This window comes from Emydura macquarii, unplaced genomic scaffold (assembly GCF_026122565.2).
Source record: "Emydura macquarii macquarii isolate MOO-44397 ecotype Brisbane River unplaced genomic scaffold, CSIRO-AGI_Emac_v2 contig_676, whole genome shotgun sequence".
NCBI lineage: Eukaryota > Metazoa > Chordata > Testudines > Chelidae > Emydura > Emydura macquarii.
In genome coordinates, this window is record NW_027130813.1 from 104481 (window position 1) to 123605 (window position 19125).

Sequence of the window (19125 nt, forward strand, 5' to 3'; positions counted from 1 at the left end):
GCACCGACCTTTGCTGCCGTCCCTGCCGCATCCGGGTGTTTGGGCATCGGTTATAAACTGATGAACCAAGGTGGGGCCGGGGAGAGGTTGAGGGGGGACAGGGCCTGGACAGACCCAGCTGCTCTAAGATCGCCAACCCCAGCTCTGCACGTGAGCCAGGTTCCCGGCCGCTGGCGCGGGGTGTTTGGGAGCTATGGGGCTTTGCTGGGTGCGGTTCCCCCTTTCCCGTCCCAGCAGCCGGTCACAGACCATTCCGGCCTGGCTGGAACCGCAAAGCCCACTGCACCCGTGCCAGAGTCGGGGTCTCCCTGGCTCCACAGGACGCTCTCGGACCCCTTGGGCCATGACCCAGCAGCTCCACTCTCCGCCCCCCCTGAGCGGGGCCGGGGGCAGAGTGTGGCACAGCGGGGGCTGAGCTCTTGGCTGGAGGGGAGTGAATCGCTGAGACCAAAGGGGTGTGAGCCTGCCCTGGGATTTTTGGGTTGAGGTTTCACTGAGCTCTGTTGGGGGTGGGGGGACACGTGTGCAGGTGAATGGAGCCAATGTCGCTTCAGACAAGCCGTTCTGGGCTCGCCTTGAGGCAGCCTGGCGGCTCCTGACACCCACCGGCAGCCCGCGGGGTTCCCGCTTTTCTCTGGCTTTTGATTTGATTTGTGCCGGGAGCCGTTTTGCAGAGTGCCCCACCCCCACCCGCTGGCACCGTGTACATGGGCGTGCAGGGCCAGGCCAGTGGGGGACGCCGTTCTGCAGCGCCTACAACACCGTGCCTTGAACACGTCCCTCAATTCACTCCGCTGTCCGGATGCGACTCACAAGGCTCCCGTCTGAGCCGAATGGGCCGTGCCTTCCCTCCCACCCGGAGTGTTTGGACCATGGCGGGGAGGGGGGGGGGAGGAGAGGGAGGTTGTTGAGTGGTGTCCGAGGAAGCGGTTTGTGGTGGGGTCAGATCACACAGAGCCCTCGGAGGCAGGGCTCAAACCAATGCACCAGAAGTGAAAAACTCCCACTCTGCTCTGGATCTCAGCCCATCTGGTGGCGTTTCCCACATCACCGGCTCTCCTAGGAACTCTGCCTAGTTTACCGGCAGTCCTGCCGGATCGTATGAGTCCTTGAGTCAGGTTACCCTGCGATCAGTGAGCTACGGCGCTGCAGAAAGATGCTATTCTCTGCCCGAGGGTCTCCGCCAACAGTGCTCTTTGAAAATTCAGCCCTCTCGCCCACCCATCGTTCGTAGCTTTGGTGATGCAGCGAAGTTCTATTATTCTTCTGTAAAGCCAAAACTCAAAGGTTCAGAGTCAGCTGCCAGCATCCTTTCTACCAGCAGGGCTGACCACGTGTAGCGCTTCGGCCGTCTAGTGCAGATGTGTCCTTTTCATTGTCCACCACACAGAAATGTGGGAAGTTGCTGAATGTATTGTGTGTGAGCCGTGTCCTTCTGATTTCTTCCTCATGTCTTCATAGAATCCTAGAATCCTAGAAGATTAGGGTTGGAAGGGACCTCAGGAGATATCTAGTCCAACCCCCTGCTCAGAGCAGGACAAATCCCAACTAAATCATCCCAGGCAGGGCTTTGTTGAGCCGGGTCTTAAAAACCTCTAAGGATGGAGATTCCAGGAGCTCCCTAGTAACCCATTCCAGTGTTTCACCACCCGCCTAGGGAAAAACGTTTTCCTAATATCCAACCTAGACCTCCCCCACTGCAACTTGAGACCATTGCTACTTGTTCTGTCATCTACTACCACTGAGAACAGCCTAGCTCCATCCTCCCTGGAACCCCCTTTTCAGGTAGTTAAAGGCTACTATAAATCCCCCCTCACTCTTCTCTTCTGCAGACTAAACAAGCTCAGTTCCCTCAGCCTCTCCTCATAAGTCTTGTGCTCCAGCTAATCATTTTCGTTGCCCTCCGCTGGACTCTCTCCAATTTGTCCACATCCTTCCTGAAACGGGGGGCCCAAAACTGGACGCAATACTCCAGATGCGGCCTCACAAAGCGCCAGATAGAGGGAAATAATCACTTCCATCCATCTGCTGTCAATGCTCCTCCTAATGCAGCCCAATATGCCATTAGCCTTCTTGGCAACCAGGGCACACTGCTGACTCATATCCAGCTTTTTGTCCACTGTAACCCCCAAGTCCTTTTCTGCAGAACTGCTGCCTAGCTCGTCAGTCCCCAGTCTGTAGCAGTGCATGGGATTCTTCCTTCCTAAGTGAAGGACTCTGCACTTGTCCTTGTTGAACCTCATCAGATTTCTTTTGGCCCAATCCTCCAATTTGTCTAGGTCACTCTGTGTCCTATCCCTGCCCCCCAGCGTGTCTATCACTCTCCCCAGCTTAGTGTCATCTGCAAACTTGCTGAGGGTGCATCGACCCATCCTTCAGATCTTTGCTCTGATGTTATAAGACTCTCTAAATAGGAGGAATTATTCCTTTGTTTCATCCCTTACCTGTCAACGTACGGGTGTTGCCTATCTTGTGCATTACGGCATTTACTAATACCGTGCTTTTTGTCTTCCAAGAGTTAATCGTCATTCCATGTTTCATACTGCCATTGCTCCCAAAAATAAGTTCTTCAAAGTGATACAAACTGGTTCCTCAGTGAATCTTACGTTGCTGATGTCTGCGCCATTGACCTGCTGGTTGGTGTCTTCTAAATTTTCCCTCATTATATGTATAGGTTAAAAGTTGCCAAGATACAATGCAAGCATGGCCTTCCCCTCTCTTGATGCAGCTCACTTAGTTCAGACTGCTAGTTTCTGTCCTCAGAACAGGCTTTTTATTAATCACAGATCTCGGAAGTCAGCACTACCTTCTGCAAGAACGTGTATTATCTTGTGTTGGATCTTAACAAATCCCTTCCCATACTCTACAGAGTACTTTGTTCTCACGCTAACCTAAGACCCTCAGGGCCAAAAAATTGCCTCCTTCATACCCACTCCTGGGTGAAACCCAACTGGCTTCTGCCAATTCATGTCTCAAGATGTTGATGATACATGTGCCAACAGCTTTGCACGGAGCTTATTGGGCTTATACTTCGATGTTCTTCGCAGCAACCTTCGGTAAAGGAGTTCAGAAATCCTCCAGAAGTTCCAAAAGTTTTAGCAGGTAGGTTTTTGAATTGGGCTTCATGGATTGCAGCGTTTCAAGCACTATACATTCCTCCCCAGGTGCTTTACCTCCCTTTATAATTGTTAGCACTCTTTCTTGTTCCCACATTGTAATAGGCAGTGCTTTTTCTTCTCTATTTCAATGTCTGAATCTTCCAATTTTTCAGGATCATCAAACATTCCTTCACGTACTCCCTCCATCCTTCCAGGATGCTGTTGGCTTTGTTGCCAAACCTCTCCATCCGTAGTCTTGATACAGTTTATTCTTTTTCTTGACTTCTTTATTTGCCACGTGGTTCTTTCAAAGGGGCCATGGATCTCTCTGTGCGTGTGTCTCACGTCATCGTCTTCAATTTCAATGCTCCTTTGTTCTAGCCATTTTTCATTTGCCTCTTCACATGCTTTTTTGGATGTGTTTGTGCATCTTTCGATATTCCTCACTCCTCCGATCTTTGCATTCTGTTCTTGCATTTATTACTGAAAAGTTTAGGATAATTAATGGTTTAAAAGTTCTTTTCTTGTCATTTTTATTGCATTAGACCTTGGATGAGAAACAGTGAGTTTAGGAGAAAGTGACGGCAGTTTTAGGAACCATCTAAAGAAGTCAGGAAAAGAGAACAGGCTTAAGAGACATGTTTTTGGAAGATAGCAGCTAAAAAGTCAAGAAAACAGACAGGTGTTGGTGGAAGTGTCAGATGCTGCTGTGATCTTTGTCCTTCAAACACTTAGAAAGCTAGAACTGGTCTTTTCAAAATTAATTCATTTTAATAGTAAAAAAAAATCTATAATCTAAATCTTTCTTCACAATTTACAAATACTGAGCCAACAACAGGGTTAAACTGCATTTAGCAAACTTTGTGGGTGTGGGTTTTTTATTTTTCAGTTTGTGTAAAAGGCTGGTTATTCCAGTCTACATAGGTTTTTATATCACATCTATCACTGTAGTGAGTGTCTTCCTGCAGTGTAACATGATCACTCATCTGTGACGTTGTTTTTTCTCTCATCCTCTGCCCATGGGGAAAAGTATGTGCAGCAGAATTTCTTGATGTGGTAATTTTTTTGCATATATATAAATATACCTGTAGTTCTGTGTTTGTATTACACAAGGCAGGTCTGGCAACTCGGCTCACATAGTGCGCTGGACTCTCCCCATTGGCCCTGGGGACTGTCAGTCTCAAGATCCTGTCTCCTCTTCGGCCCTTCCCCGTTTTTTGGTATTGAGAGAGGGCCGACCAAACCTCGCCCCCGCCACAAACACATGTTTCAGTGAGGAGCCACCAACCCCCTGACACTTGCATGAGGACTTGTGAGCAGATTTCCCATCACCATTCTTTATTTAACGGCAAATCAGGTTTTTGACTCAAACATTTTCACAGCAAGGGCCTGCTTTCCTCTAAAGTTTTCCATTTTTTGTAAAAAGAACCCAAACAAATAAATAAAAAGCACCCCCATACTATTTTTTCTCAGTTTTCAGCAGTCTTGGGCCACATTATTTTCATTTCTTGGCGCAAAATCGTCATGTTTTCTGAAGTTTAAGACTAAAAATCATCCAGGTTTCAGTCCAAAGTTTTTGGCAGTTTTGGTTGATTTTTGGCCAAACTAGTTTGGTTTTCAGCTGACAGTTGTTCAGTTTCCAGAACATTTTGGTTGAAAATCATTCACTTGTGAACTCAAATGTTTTTCAGTTTTTGAATTTTTTTGGCTTAAAGAATTTGTTTTGGTTTTGATGGTTTCTGCCCAAAAAGTGTGCAGATTTTAGCCAAAAACATCGCATGTTTCAGCTGTTTTTTGCTTGACAATTGTTTGCATTTTGGTAGTTTGGACTCAAACCATTTTTGGATTTTGGTAGAAAATTATTCACTTTTTGGCCAATAATTGTCTAGTTGGTAGCCCAAAAGTTAGCAGTAATTGTTCATCTTTGATTCGGTCTGGAGCTTTCCCCAGTTTTAGAGCTTGCAATATATCTGTGATAGTATTTATAACATATTCTCCATATGCAGAGCAGATAATTTCCTTTCCTAGATATTGGTCCTTTTGCTGATCATTGTTCATAGTGACCAGTTGGTTAATTTTAAGTTGGATTTCATTAAAGGTACAAGGTACAAGGTGCATTCATATAAGGTAAAGGAATGAGTCCATAGAAGCATTTTCCACTGGTTTGGTATGCATTTCTAAGGTAACCATACAGCCTGGATTGATTGTAAGAGTCTCTTCCACTCCTTTCTTAGATGCATTTTGCTTCAAATGTTCAATTAATTGAGCATGTACATGTCGCCGTGTTTCCTGGTCTTGGGTGATTTGTTGTATCTTTTGCAACAGTTTAGTCCCAAATTCTTGATTTCGGCTCAGTCTTACCCTTAAAGCGACGATAAGGGTGCAGTAAATCAGGAATACCAGTGTCCATGTCATGGTGGTTGACTGCTGGGCTTCAGTGGCAATGATTTCAACTGTTGCTCACCTAGCTCCTGAGGAGGAAGCTGCTCCTGAGACCTGGACGATCGATATAACTTTAACTGATCAATATGGTGAATTTTGTCTGTATTACGCTTGCCTCCTGTTATCCTAATTTTATACACCGCCGAACTGAGTTTATCAATGACTCGGAATGGTGCGATCCATCGGTTACACCGTCCATGCTCTGGTGCCTTGTAAGTTAACAGCATTACTTGATTGCAACCTCCCAAGTATTCTCTCTCTGGGTTTTGTCGAAGTAGGCCTTTGCCTTTCATCTGAATTTCCCCAATTTAACAGCTACCTGCATGGGGACCTAATTTAAATGGTGTTGCAGATTTTGCAGGTATGTATTCATTTTTATTCCCTCCAGCTGAGTGCCACTGGTGTGCCAGATCAAATGTTCTGGTAATCGCATATTTTGGCCTGTCATCACCTCAAAGGGTGTTTTATCAGTGGATGCAACAGGTGTTGCCCTCAATGCCATTAGAATTAAAGGCATGAGGGTGTCCCAGTTACACCCATTGGCATCATCTAGTTTCCTCAACACTGTCTTTATAGTCTGATTGGTTTGTTCCACCATCCCAGATGACTGGGGTCTATGTGGGATGTTGAGTCTCTGCGGGACTCCCATCAATTTAAGGCAGTTCTTAAAGAGCTGTCCGGTAAACTGTGATCCCTGATCTGATTCCACCTTCGCAGGGATCCCCCATCAAGAGATGACTTGTTCTACTAGTACCTTGTCTGTGGCTTTTGCAGTATTGGTTTTTAAAGGAAATGTCTCTACCATACCCTACTCTACTCTACTGAAAAAGGATTGACAACCACTAACAGATATTGGTTGCCTCTCTGGGTCTTTGGCAGAGGACCTATGAAGTCAATCTGCAGAGCCATCCATGGTCCTTCATATACCTGAGATTTTAATGACGCATTTCTTTTGGATGGAGTAGGATTGGCTTGAGCACAGGCCGAACAGTTGTTACAATATTGTTGTACATCCATCCTCAGAAGCGACCACCATTCCACAGATGTAAGATATTGAACAGTTTTGTCCACTCCCTGATGCCCTCCTGTTGGAGTGTCATGAACCATATACATTTCCCTCCGTAGGTGCGTTGGAACTACCCACACAGGGAAAGGACCTGCTGTATACATCAGAACTCCATCCACTATCTGCAAATGCTGTCCGTATCTTCTGTATAAGGGATCTGTGAGTGACCACTCTCCCTCTGTTTTGGAAAGCTCTTGGGTTACTCTCACTATGTCCTTATCTGATTTCGGCATCTCTCTTAAGTCAGGTATGTTAGTCTTTACAACCTTAGTTGTGGCAATTGGGCACACTGGACCAGAGATAGTACTGGGACACTCTTGGTCTTTCTTACTCCAGGATTTCCCTGATCAGGCTCCTTCTCTGGCCAATTTGTCGGCCTTCCCATTTTCCATTGTATAGGGCTCTAATTTACAGTGGGCCCTTATCTTTTTCACTCTAACTGGCTTTTCCGGAGTAGTGAGTTTTGCTGCTAACCATTGGATGTATTTTAACAGCAAAGCATACTTAATAGGGGACCCATCTGAAGATTTGAACCCATTAGTTTCCCAACATGGTAGAAACTCTGTAAGAGAATTGCACACCCATGCTGAATCTGAAAACAGACAGATGTTTTGATTTGTAGTGGTGATGGAGAACTGCACGCAGTACTCCAATACACAAGCTACTGCTGCTAATTCAGCGTATTGGGCCAAATGTGAGGGGCATGAATATGTTTTCTCCCGAGGTTCTCCTTCTTCTTCCAGTGGAACCGCATAGATTCTGAACCCAGTATAAGGTTTCCCTTCATGATAGTAACTAGAGCCGTCTACAAAGAAGTGGTACCCCTTGAAGGGTAGGAAAAGCTTTCTCGCCTCCTCCCTTTGATGGGGTTTAGCTATATCTGGATATCACTGCAATATGTTCTATGACATATATGTGGTTCCCCTTCATACAGCAGGGCAGTTGGTAACAGAGATGGTGCCCTAAGAGGTTTCACTGCAATATCTTTCCCTTGTAACAGCAATGCCCAGTGGGCTAAGCGAGCATTTGAGACTTGCCCATCCTTCCCCATCAGACAACACAAACTGAAGGGGTGTGTGCGATGACTGTAATATGATGAGGCTGAGGCCAATTAGAAAAGAAAAATGCTGAATGGCCCAACTAGTGGCCACCAAGTACTTCTTACAATTGTCATATGTAAGCTCAATTGATGACATTAAACATGAGGCATAAGCCACAGGTCGGATTCTCCCATGCCTCTCTTGTGAAGCCACAGCCACTAATGCATTAACACTCACTATCACCTCCAGATGATAGGGTATCTCTGTATTTGGAATGATCAAGACAGGAGCCTTGACAATGGACTGTTTCAACTGAGATCCTGATTCCATGTGTTGCTCAGTCCATTCCCATTGAACATTCTTCTTTAACAATTGGTACAAAGGACCTGCAATGGAAACAAAATTGGGAATGAAGTCTCTGTGGTACCCAATTAAACCCAAAAAGGATCTTAAAGCTGTTGCGTCCTGTGGTAGGGGCAATTTTGTATTGTGTCCACTTTCTGTAGTACTGAGGTTCATTTTGTCAAACTGAGACCTAAGAGACACGAGTACTCATTAACTGTGCCTTGGCAGGATTACACTTCAACCTTGCTTCCTTTCGAATCTGAAGGAGCTCATCAAGTCTTTCCAGGTGCTCCTTCTTGGTACGAATTGCTAAACAAAGGTCATCTACATACTGGAACAAAGCAGTTGGTTTAGAGAATCGTGACAGTACGCGCCTCATTTGCGCATGAAACAATGCCGGGAAATCCCTGGGGTAAACGATTCCAGATACATTGGACCCCCTGGAAACTAAACGCAAATCGGTACTGGGAACTGCGGGCTAATGATAACGTACAAAAGTTGTTACTGATATCGAGAACAGTAAACCATGCTGCTTCTGGATCAAAGGACTGGAGAAGGTCTGGCATCTTGGCCACTGTAGGGGCACAAGTAGGTGTTACTTGAATAAGACGTCTGTAATCAACTGTGAGATGCCAGGAACCATCCGGTTTCCTAACAGGCCAAATAGGGGAATTGGCAGTGGAAGTACACCTACGTAGTACTCCCTGTGTTAGTAAAACCTTAACAGTCTTGTCGATATAGGGTTTGGCGTGGTCTGAGTAAGGATATTGTTTCTGTGCTGGTACATCTCCTCCTTCTACGACAATAGCGACTGCCATACATCCACAATCATGTTTGTGTGTAGCAAATGTGTCTGCATGCTTGTGGAGCAAAGCTTGTAACTCAGGTTGGTCTCCGTGTTTAGCCACTGTTTTGTCCAGGTTATAGCCTTCTGGTTCTGATTCCTCCACTGGAGACACCATGCCACATTCAGGCATGATCATAGTGGGTAGTCAGTTGCCTGCTCTGTAAAATACAGCAACTGATTAATGAAGTCAATGACACATACCTATTTGTATAGGAAATCAGATCCTAGTGAGCTGTTTCTTGGGTTTGCCAGTCTCATTAGAGCAAAGGTATGAGGTTTTTGTAGGTGACCTATTTTTACTTCGATGGGTTTAGACAGTGTGGTTATGACCTGGTTATTTGCAAAAGTTGATAACATTTTTGTATGCCTTGAAGACACAGGAGAAGATCTAAGGTCCCAGTATCTATAATAAAATTAATGTGACCCTCTACCACCACATATACTGTGGGTCTCCCATTTGCATTCCTGCCTAAAGGGGCTATGACTTCACTTGGGGCCTGATGGCATCAAGCTGAGTATTCTGCAGACAAGTAGTTTATGGGCTCTTTGACCATCTCCTTGGAGGCAGCCAACTCTGTAGGAAGGGAAACTGTCCATGGGAGAGAATAAAATGAGTCAATGGAGGCCATGGGACAGTCCGAGGGTACTGGGCCTTGGTCTTCCAACATCAGCTCAGTTAGGCATGTCCGAAGTTCCTGGATATCCTGGCATTGAGCTTCCCGGGTCTGCTGCATTACTTTAAGCATCAGCATAACCAAGTCCTCATTTCGGCAGGGCGGTGGCGATCTGGATCCCTGTGGGCATGATTGGTTCTGGGCCATATTTGAAAAGAAAGGAATACGTTCTCAGGGCCCCGCATGGGATCTGAAAGTATAACCCTGTCGAGGGGCACGCCCACTCGAAATTCCAGGATTGTTACGTGTGTTAGATTTATTTTGCCAACGTTGGTTTCCAGGAAATTTAGAAACGCCTCAGTGTAATCCTTGAGGAGATGTCTTCAAAGGTCCCTCAATCCTCACGGTGGGGTTAATATGTGGCACCTGAAGTGTTGCAACAGGAGGCCCACGCTGACCTAATTTAAAGCCTCCCTGGGAATGTGCCTTAGCCAATAAGGCTAATGCACCCTTCAAGGAAGTGTTATCATTGACATGCATATTAACCTTTTCCTGCAAATGTGGAAGAGAATTATTGATCAACAAGCTAACATACTGTGGCTTGTCTATGTCCTCTCTCATGTGACTGTGCCAAGTTGCTCTTAACCGAAGATGAAATTGATGTGGAGACTCATTAAATCTTTGCTTTAAATTCGACAGGATGGCCACTCCAATTTGCCCTGCATGCTGATTATGTTCCAATAGGGCTACTGTTTTTCTTAACGATTTCTCGCCCACTCTATATTCAGGGGGTAAGGTGCTCCATAACGCTCGATTTACCGTGAGCTGTAGGATTTTAACCCAGTCTTCCCTTGGTAAGCCAAACACATTTGCCATTTTCTGTACATATTGTGCACGTACTGCAACAGAAGTATCCTGCATCATTCCTACTTGCTTAGCCACCCAATCAAGGGTCTTAATATCTGTAACTTCTGCCACAGGACAATCTGAATCAGAATTTATGATTTCCGGGGTTTGACTCCCCAGATCAGGAGATGGGGTTCTTCTCCTATAGTGATTAGTAAGTCTGTCATCAGAACTATCAGAATTTTCCTCTGAACACAATTCTACGCTTTCCATTAAATTTCTACATTCCCTGCTTAAGGCTTCCCCACACTGGCACAGGACATTCCCTGGTTCCTGAAGAGGTGTAGCTGGGTGCTCTACAGGTACACCGGGAGATACCAGCATATACCAAGGGGGTGATCTCAGTCCATGAAATTCAAGGGATCTAGGTAGTGCTCATGATGATTGTTCAAATGACACCAAGTGACCACCCGAAGGGGCTAGAACTCTTGAGCTCTATGGTGCCAATGTAACATTAGGTAGTGGTGCAGGGATAGCATCCCTCTGCTGTTACATTACTCTCTGTTGTAATCTAGAGATTACTATATCACAGGCACTAGCTGCTTGTGTCACTTGTGAAACTGCATCTTCCAATCCCTGCACAATCACAGACTCGAAAGGCACATCCTCTTCTCTAATGAGGGCAAATGGTAATGGAAGAGAAGATGTCTCCTCCCCTTTTGCTCCGCTCGTCTCATCCTGTACATCACCAGTCACCTCCTCTGAGATGACGTCTGACTCCAACTCCTGCTGTGTCGCTCTAGGACTTCCCTTTTGTGCTGACAGACCGCTCGCAACTGCTTTACCATTGACCTCCTCTTCTGGCTCTTCTCCTGAGACGTAACCTCCGACTCCACTTCTAAAGGTACCGTGTCAGACTGAACGAACTCTCTTGCCCTACTTCTAGTCATTGGTCCTGCAAGTTGATTTACCTCCATTGGTTCTACCATACCAATGGGGATAGGAGCCGATGTTCCGTCGTCCTCTAACTCTTTTTTGCTGACAGACTGCTCGCAACTGCTTTGCCTCTGACTTCCTCTTCTGGCTCTTCTCGCGACTCCTGAGTCGTAACCTCCAACTCTGCTTCTAGTAATTGGTCCTGCAAGCCATCAGCAAACACTCTACAGCAATTCCTTTCACCTCTTGAGCCTTTCTTTTCTTTTGTTCTACCTCCTGATCAAAAACCTGACTCATGGATTACTATGTTCAGAGATAATTTCACTGTCTCTTAATTGTCTGAAGCCTCCTCTGTGTTCCTTGATGTATTTCCTGGCAAAATTCTCTGAAGCCGTACTGCGGGTGTTGCCCACAAACTTTATGGCTCTCGCTTCACACATCTTAACACAAACTGAGCTTACTCAAAATCCAAAATGAAGGACTTAAACTCAATGAAACTCTATTGGCTAGCCTAATATCCAACACTATCATACTAACCCCTATATTCTAAACTTTAAAATCTCTAACTCTCAGTCTGAATGTATCCCTTCGATAACAAAAGAAGAGATAATAAAAGGAGAAAGTAACACCCCTGATCGGTCTCAACAGTTTATTTCAGTTACTTCAGACAAGTCCAAAAAACAACAGAAGGGTGGGGGCGAGTTCCCTTCTCTTCCCTCGATGGCTAATGTGCTCTTAGCTGATCGAGAGGTTTTTACCCAGTCAGGACCTACCAAACAGCCGGGGTAAGCTGGTGATAGATGGATCTGGGCACAGCCCGGGAGAGTTGTAGGCACTGAAAATACTGCGGCCTTTCTGGCGGCTTAAACAAGACAAAAAATTAACTCCTCCGCCACCCCAAAGTGCGGGTCACCAGGCCTCAGTGCTACTGCAATTACTTCCATTTCTGGTACCTTAATATCAATACTCTTCCTACACTCCACAGCCCCTTGAGCATATGTAGCACTTTAAACAGTGCAACTTTTCTTGCAAGATTAATTGCTACTCATAAACAGATGCTACAGTGGAACAGAGAAATACTCCTGGGACCACTGCCAAGAAACAGTCAAAGGAAATTAAGTTTCCGGGGTTTCAAAGCAGCCTGCCAGATTTTACACAGACAGCTCTTTCTGCTCCCTAGCTCAATTTACCTCATGTGAGTCTCCAAATACCTGGTAACACCTAGAATTCCTGTCGCTCTCTCCTCGAGTCTCCTGCTGGCTCGCCAGTCTGTAGCCTGATTTTGGGTGTTTAGTGATTCGAATGGGGCTATAGGCTCACCAATGGATCTGATCAGAAGATAATGAGGTTCTTGTCCCGGAATCAGGCTCCAGAAGAGTTTTATAGAGACCCCAGGGTGCACGACAGGAAGGTTCACAGTGATAGCCAAATGTGTATAAATTTTATAAGCTTTTATTACGATAACATGAAATGATGGACAAATGACTGATTCAAAGGAAATGAATAATCGAATGGATAATGGATAATACAGTCTTATTCTAGAGACTCATGTGATATATATATATATCTACGGTGTGCTTTGGATTAGTACACTCTCACCCTTGCCTGCTGACCTGGCTGAGAGAGATGTCCGGTTCCTCAGCTCTTGAGTGGAGGATGGCGAGCTGGGCACTGCTCGAGGGCTAAGAGCTGTAAGGCTACGACTAACACTACAAACAATACTATGTATAAATGAAGAACAAAAGATCTTAACACACTCACTGAAAGAAGTTTCAAGAAGGAGTAGCTGACGATCGCCCCAAGTAACACGATTTTCCCCTTCGTATACCCTGACCAATAGGGGGTCCTCCTTCTAAGTCCAAACTTGGATTCTTCACCACCAAATTATTGGGGTACACGTATTCTATAGGCTGGCAGGTCCATGCGTATTAATGACATATCCACATCCTTTCCAGACGGTTCATTTATCGCACCTTTGTTATTTCTGGCCCTTGTGTGGGTTTTGTAGTGGATCTGTGACGTTTACTCGGGGCATAATCTGAGACAGCGTCTCCTGTCTTGATGCCTCCTGACTTATCTAGGGTAAAGGTTATAACCAAATATGTCTTATCCTTTAACACATCATTACTTATCTGGGCCAAAGGTCCCGAACAGATGTGTGCTAACGGCCTCAGCTCTCATACCGGATGTGACCTGTAGGTACCTTACATTACAGCTATAATACTTCAATATGAATCTATGACTCTATTATAATAAAACGACAATAGGTGACTCTATAAGCAAAGATATATATATATATGCAAGCAAGCAGGCTAGTCCTATAGGCTACAAATTTCAGGTTTGTTTCTAACTGCTCTGTGGGGGGGGAGGGGGGAGTGCCACGAACATCCCAGCCGCGAAGGTGTCAGAGGTGCGGCTACTCCAGCACTTTGGAAAATGGCCCTGAGGTTTCACCCACTCTGTCGACCAGATCATGCGTGTGCAATCCCTCCTCTGCTCTCATTTCAGCCTGTCTGTGATAAATACCCTGGCTGGAGAATTGGCTGCATCAGAGACCCCCAGCGCCGATCTGCTGCTTCCCCATCACCATGAAGGCTTCTCTTGCCGTCTGCATCCTCGCTGCTCTCCTGGCAGTGGGTGAGTTGGACTCTGTTCCTACAGGGACTGATTTCCTAACTTTGCCAATGTAACAAAATCTCAGAGCAGCCTGGTGCAGCAACAGAATAACAGGAGGAAGCGGGGAGTGTCTGAGTGAAAGCAACCAGTGAGAAGATTAGGAGTAAAAAGTTCCCTTGGCAGCGAAACAGTTCTGAAAACAGGAGAACGTGTTCATACCTTAAATCACGAGAAACGTGACCTGACTGGGTGCATTTCAGAGCTGGTCAGAAGCCAAGGACATTTCTGAGAGGGGGTTTCCCCACAAATTTGCCTGAAAAGATCCAGATTTGAATTTCAGTAACAAGAGCTCAGGACAATGTGAAAGGCATTGCTACATGATCCAGGTGGGGGGAGGGAAGGGGAGGCGGCAAGGGCAGGACAAATCTAGACACATCCTGTTCTCTCTCCTTCTCCAGGGTCCTGTCTGCAGTGTGAGGTTTGTTCAGGCCTAGGAACCAGCTGTACGGGCCCCATGCAGACCTGCGCCGCCGGGAGAGACTCTTGTGGCATTGCTCTGACAGAATCCACAGCGGGTAGGTGAGAGGGACCCTAACCAATATGTGTCAGCGAACAGGATGGGGAGCTGGGACTCCTGGGTTCTAGTCCCAGCTCTGGGGTGGGGACGTCAGCTCAGACTTCTCCCCTTCTATGGTCGTGCCTGACCTCTGGCTGCCGGGTCGGTCTGTCTCAGTCTCTCCTATTGAAGCTGCTACACGTTGTCTGAACTAGGTGAACATTCTGCTTCTCCAATGTCCAGGGGGTGTCTGAGCCACTGAGCTCTTGGGTATACGGGGACAACCCCATCCTCCTATCCTCCCCCAGCTGTGCTTCGTGAAGGGCCCAATCCGTTGGACATGCTCCAAGGTCTTCTCCTGGATCAGGCCCTGCAGGTGATATTGGCAGGAGAAAACCTAATTTGTGACTCCCACCTGGCTAAGGGGTGGATTGGACGCACGGCGTTGGAACTGGAGGCGAACCCACTGCTGGAAACTTCGACAACTAAAGGACTTTATGGGTGGGAGATTCAGGGCCTCCAGGGGTAGGCGGCTGCTGAGTGGGGAGCTGGAGGATATAAATGCTGGATTTAGGTGATGAAATCGCTTTGTCTAGCCATCTAGGAGCTCGGGTCAGTCACTTCCCATTTCCGTGCCTCAGTTTCCCTATGCGTAGAGGAAGGATAATGGCACAGGGCATCATTGTGAACATGGTGCCAAGGGGGTGGGAGTGGAATTGGAACAAATCTGTCTCCTCCTATACAGTGGGAGTGATGACCCAGACCAGTGTCAAGTCCTGTGCAACATCCAGCGAATGTAAAACCGGCCCCGTCTCTATAAATTTTGGGAACGGAATAACAGTAAGGATGAACACTGCCTGCTGCGTGGGAGAGGCCTGCAGAACAACCACGGTCACAGGTACGTCTCCCCATCTCCGCCTCTCCTCCCCCACCCCCGCACCTCCGGCTGCCTGGCACCTTCCCCATGTTAACGTCCTGAGACTGGTCCTCCTGCTCTGCAGGGGGCACCTCATGGAACCACACTCAGCCCCTGGGTGGGGGGAGTTTAGTGGGCGGGGTCTAGGCTTCCCCCACGTGTGAATCCAGCTGTCCCCACCAGGGCTGAGCTGGGCAAACCCCTGGTGCTCTCCCAGCCCTGACACCTCCCGGGGCTCATCTCCTGAGCTGACTGAGTTTGCTCCGCTTCCTCCCAGTGCCCCCGGCCAACACCAAACCCAATGGCTGGCGCTGCCCTGGCTGCTTCGCTGCGTTCTCTCAGCAGTGTCGGGAGGAGACTGTATATTGTACTGGAGCCGAGACCCAGTGTATCGACATCACCCAGACCGTGAAAGATGGTAACTTCCCTTCATGTATTCTGGGGCTATTTGTCTGGTCGTCCCCCCGCCCCTCCCATAGGACAGGAGTGAGACGCTGCGTGGGGTACGCTAGGTAAACGTATGGGATGCAAGTCAGGACACCTGGGTCCTAGTCTCAGGGTGAACTTCACCCAGTGTCTTCCCTTCACTGTGCATCTGGTTCTCCTTCCACCTATTGCCTGTGTGTAGGTTAGTCTGTGAGCTCTTCGTGGCTTAGTGTTGAGAGCCCCTGTCATGCCAGGTGCTTCACAGACCCTCTGACCAAAATTGGGGTCCCCTCTTCTGCCAGATGCTAAAGGAGATATAGTGCCTGCCCCCAAAGAGTCTGCAACCCCAACAGGCAAAAGAAGAATTGTTCTCTCCATTTTCCAGATGGGGAAACTGTGGCACCGGGTTATGCCATGACTTGCCTAAGTTCACACAGGAAGGCTGGGGCAGAGCAGGGAATTGAACCTAGTTTTGTTGAGTCCCATCATGGTACTTTAAGTCCCTATGAAGTTACCCTTCATAGAGATCCCACTGCTGGCACCAGCACTGAGTTGCTCCTTTGCTAAATGAGTGGCGGAGCTAATACCAGCCTGACCCAACCCTGGTGTCATTGGTGGCCTCTAGACTGGGGCTGCAAGTGAGTCTGCATCAGAGCAAACTAGAAGCTGGAGACCATCCAGGCCCAGACAGGCTGTGGGGAGCAGAGCAGATGGGGAGATGGAGGCTGTGGGGCACCTTGGCGGGTCCCTGAAGAAGGGGTGGCTGTTGTGTCCTACTCCAGCTCGAGAAGCGCAGCTTCTCCCTGACAATCACTTGCTTCCCCCCCAAACACACAGGTGGAAATTCAGTGCAGTCCGTCATGAAGGGCTGCGCATCCGAGTCCATCTGCACCCAAATAAAAGCAGGTTCTAGTACCATCGCAGGGATCACTGGAGAGATAACCAAGGCTGAATGCAGAGCGGCCTCTGGCGCAGGGGGCTTGGCTCCAGGAGCAGCTGGGCTCCTCCTCCCAGCCCTCGCTGGGCTCCTCCTACTGAAGCTTCTCTCCTGATTCCCCACCCCCCAGGGTGACATCGCCCTCAAATACACCACTGCAGCCCGCCTCATCTGCTCCCCCCAGGGAGGATTCTCAGCTCCTGGATGGATTCACCTCCCCTTTATAGCACGGCACTGAATAAATCAAACTGGAGACCAAATTCCCTGGATTTGTTTATTTATTTCAAAGGGGAACATGTTTATTCTAGTGGGTGGTGAACAGAGGAGCAGCCGCAGCGGGTCAGGTGAACAGTGCAGCTAGCCCAGTGTCCTGTCTCCAACAGTGACCTGTACCAGAGCTTCAAAGGCAGTACACAGAACACGGCAATTTAGGGCAGATCCACCCCTAACTTCCCCTCCCAACTTCTGGCAGTCAGAGGCTTAGGGAAACCCAGAATATGGGGTTGTTTCTCTGACCATCTTGGCTAATAGCCATTGATTTCCCTACCCTCCAGGAACTGATCTAGTACTTTTTTTGAACACCCCTTATATTTTTGCCTATCACCACATCCCCTGGCAATGAGTTCCACAAGTAAATTGTGCAATGCAGGAACAAGTACAGCCTCTTGTTTGTATTAAACCTGCTGTCTGTTAATTTCATTGGGAGACCCCTGGTGTTTGTACTGTGGGACAGGGGAAATAGCAATTCTCTAGTCACTTTGTCCACTCCGGTGCATGATTTTGGAGCTTTCTGTCACATCCCCCCCTTACTCCTCTCTTTGCCAACCTGAACGGCCCTAATCTTTTTTAGTTTCTCCTTATATGGAAGCTGACCATGCCCTAAGATTATGCTTAGAAAGACCTCAGTGGGGAAATCAGGCAACACAGGCCGGGAGCTACACGGCCCAGGAGAACATCAGTTCAGCCTCCAACGGGGCTGCAAACTCTTTGCGACGGTACAAAACAGACGTGCTGGGCTGGGAGCTAGTCTTGAAGTAGCAGAGCTGTGGGGCCCTCCTGTGAGAGTCTTGGCCTCGCAATAAGAAGGGGACATTCCCAGAGAGCCTGCGTCACGGTCAGACACATGGGAAGCCCTGGGGCGCTGCGACACCGTCTTCTTGCCTGAGCCGCAGATCTCCGAGTCCCCCTGCTCCATTGCAGTCTGTTTGTAGCGTCTCCGCCGTTCATCAGATCCTTTAGTGTGCCAGCCACCCAGCTCGATTTGGGTCCTCCCACCCGCCTCTTACCCTCCCCTTCTAAGTTTAACACCCTGTTTCCTCGATATCCGTCTGATTTCCCCTGACCAAACCGGCTAAGCCGGGACTCCCTCAACTTTTCTATAATTCGTGCCCCCTTCCCACACCCTGTGTTTGTTCCGGACACGGTCTTTGCTTGGCACGCCAAGCATCCACCAGGACGTTCTGATTTCCACTCTATTCACGGTCTGCTCCAGCCTCTGCCTCAGTTCCTAGCACCAGCAGCCAGAGAAAAAGGCAGGCCTTGTTACTGGCTTGTTGGTTTTTACTTTCAGTTTGCTGGGCGTTCTCCTAGCACAGACCCTTTTATGTTCTGTCATCTGCCACCACCGAGAACAGCCTAGCCCCATCCTCCCTGGAACCCCCTTTCGGGTAGTTAAAGGCCGCTATCAAATCCCTCCTCACTCTTCTCTTTTGCAGACTAAACAAGCCGAGTTCCCTCAGCCTCTCCTCATAAGTCCTGTGCTCCAGCCCCCTAATCATTTTTGTTGCCCTCCGCTGGACTCTCTCCAACTTGTCTACATCCTTTTTGTAGTGAGGGGCCCAAAACTGGACACAGTATTCTAAATGCGGCCTCACCAATGCCGAATAGAGGGGAATAATCACTTCCCGTGACCTGCTGGCAATGCCCCTCCTAATGCAGCCCAATATGCTATTAGCCTTCTTGACAACCAGGGCACACTGCTGACTCATATCCAGCTTTTTATCCACTGTTACCCCCAGGTCCTTTTCTGCAGAGCTGCTGCCTAGCTCATTGGTCCCCAGTCTATAGCTGTGCATGGGATTCTTCCTTCCTAAGTGGAGGACTCTGCACTTTTCTTTGTTGAACCTCATTAGATTTCTTTTGGCCCAATCCTCCAGTTTGTTTAGGTCACTCTGTATCCTATTCCTACCTTCCAGGGTATCTACCACTGCCCCCAGCTTAGTGTCATCCGCAAATGTGCTGAGGGTGCAATCTACCCCATCCTCCAGATCATTAATAAAGATGTTGAACAAAATCAGCCCCAGGGCCGACCCCTGGGGAACTCCGCTTGTGACCTGTTGCCAGCTAGACATGAAGCCATTGATCACTACTCGTTGAGCCCATCCATGACAGTGCTCCAATCATGAGAGTTATTCCACCAAGTCTCAGTTATTCCAATCAT

The 19125-nt window shown here is 47.8% G+C and overlaps 1 protein-coding gene across 2 annotated transcripts; it reads left to right on the plus strand.

The window, feature by feature from the left end:
- The first annotated feature begins 11117 nt into the window (after positions 1–11117).
- On the plus strand, positions 11118–16939 carry LOC137148650 (phospholipase A2 inhibitor NAI-like). 2 transcript variants are annotated; one of them, XM_067541571.1, is made up of 6 exons: positions 11118–11202; positions 13743–13871; positions 14309–14425; positions 15152–15304; positions 15600–15740; positions 16586–16939. In XM_067541571.1, exons 2-6 carry the CDS (start codon positions 13823–13825, stop codon positions 16798–16800), a joined length of 675 nt encoding a protein of 224 aa, XP_067397672.1. In that variant the 5' UTR covers positions 11118–11202; positions 13743–13822; the 3' UTR covers positions 16801–16939. The 2 variants fall into 2 exon arrangements, with proteins under 2 accessions (XP_067397672.1, XP_067397673.1); XM_067541572.1 differs by lacking the exon at positions 13743–13871 and having other exon boundaries at positions 11150–11202.
- The last annotated feature ends 2186 nt before the right edge of the window (positions 16940–19125 follow it).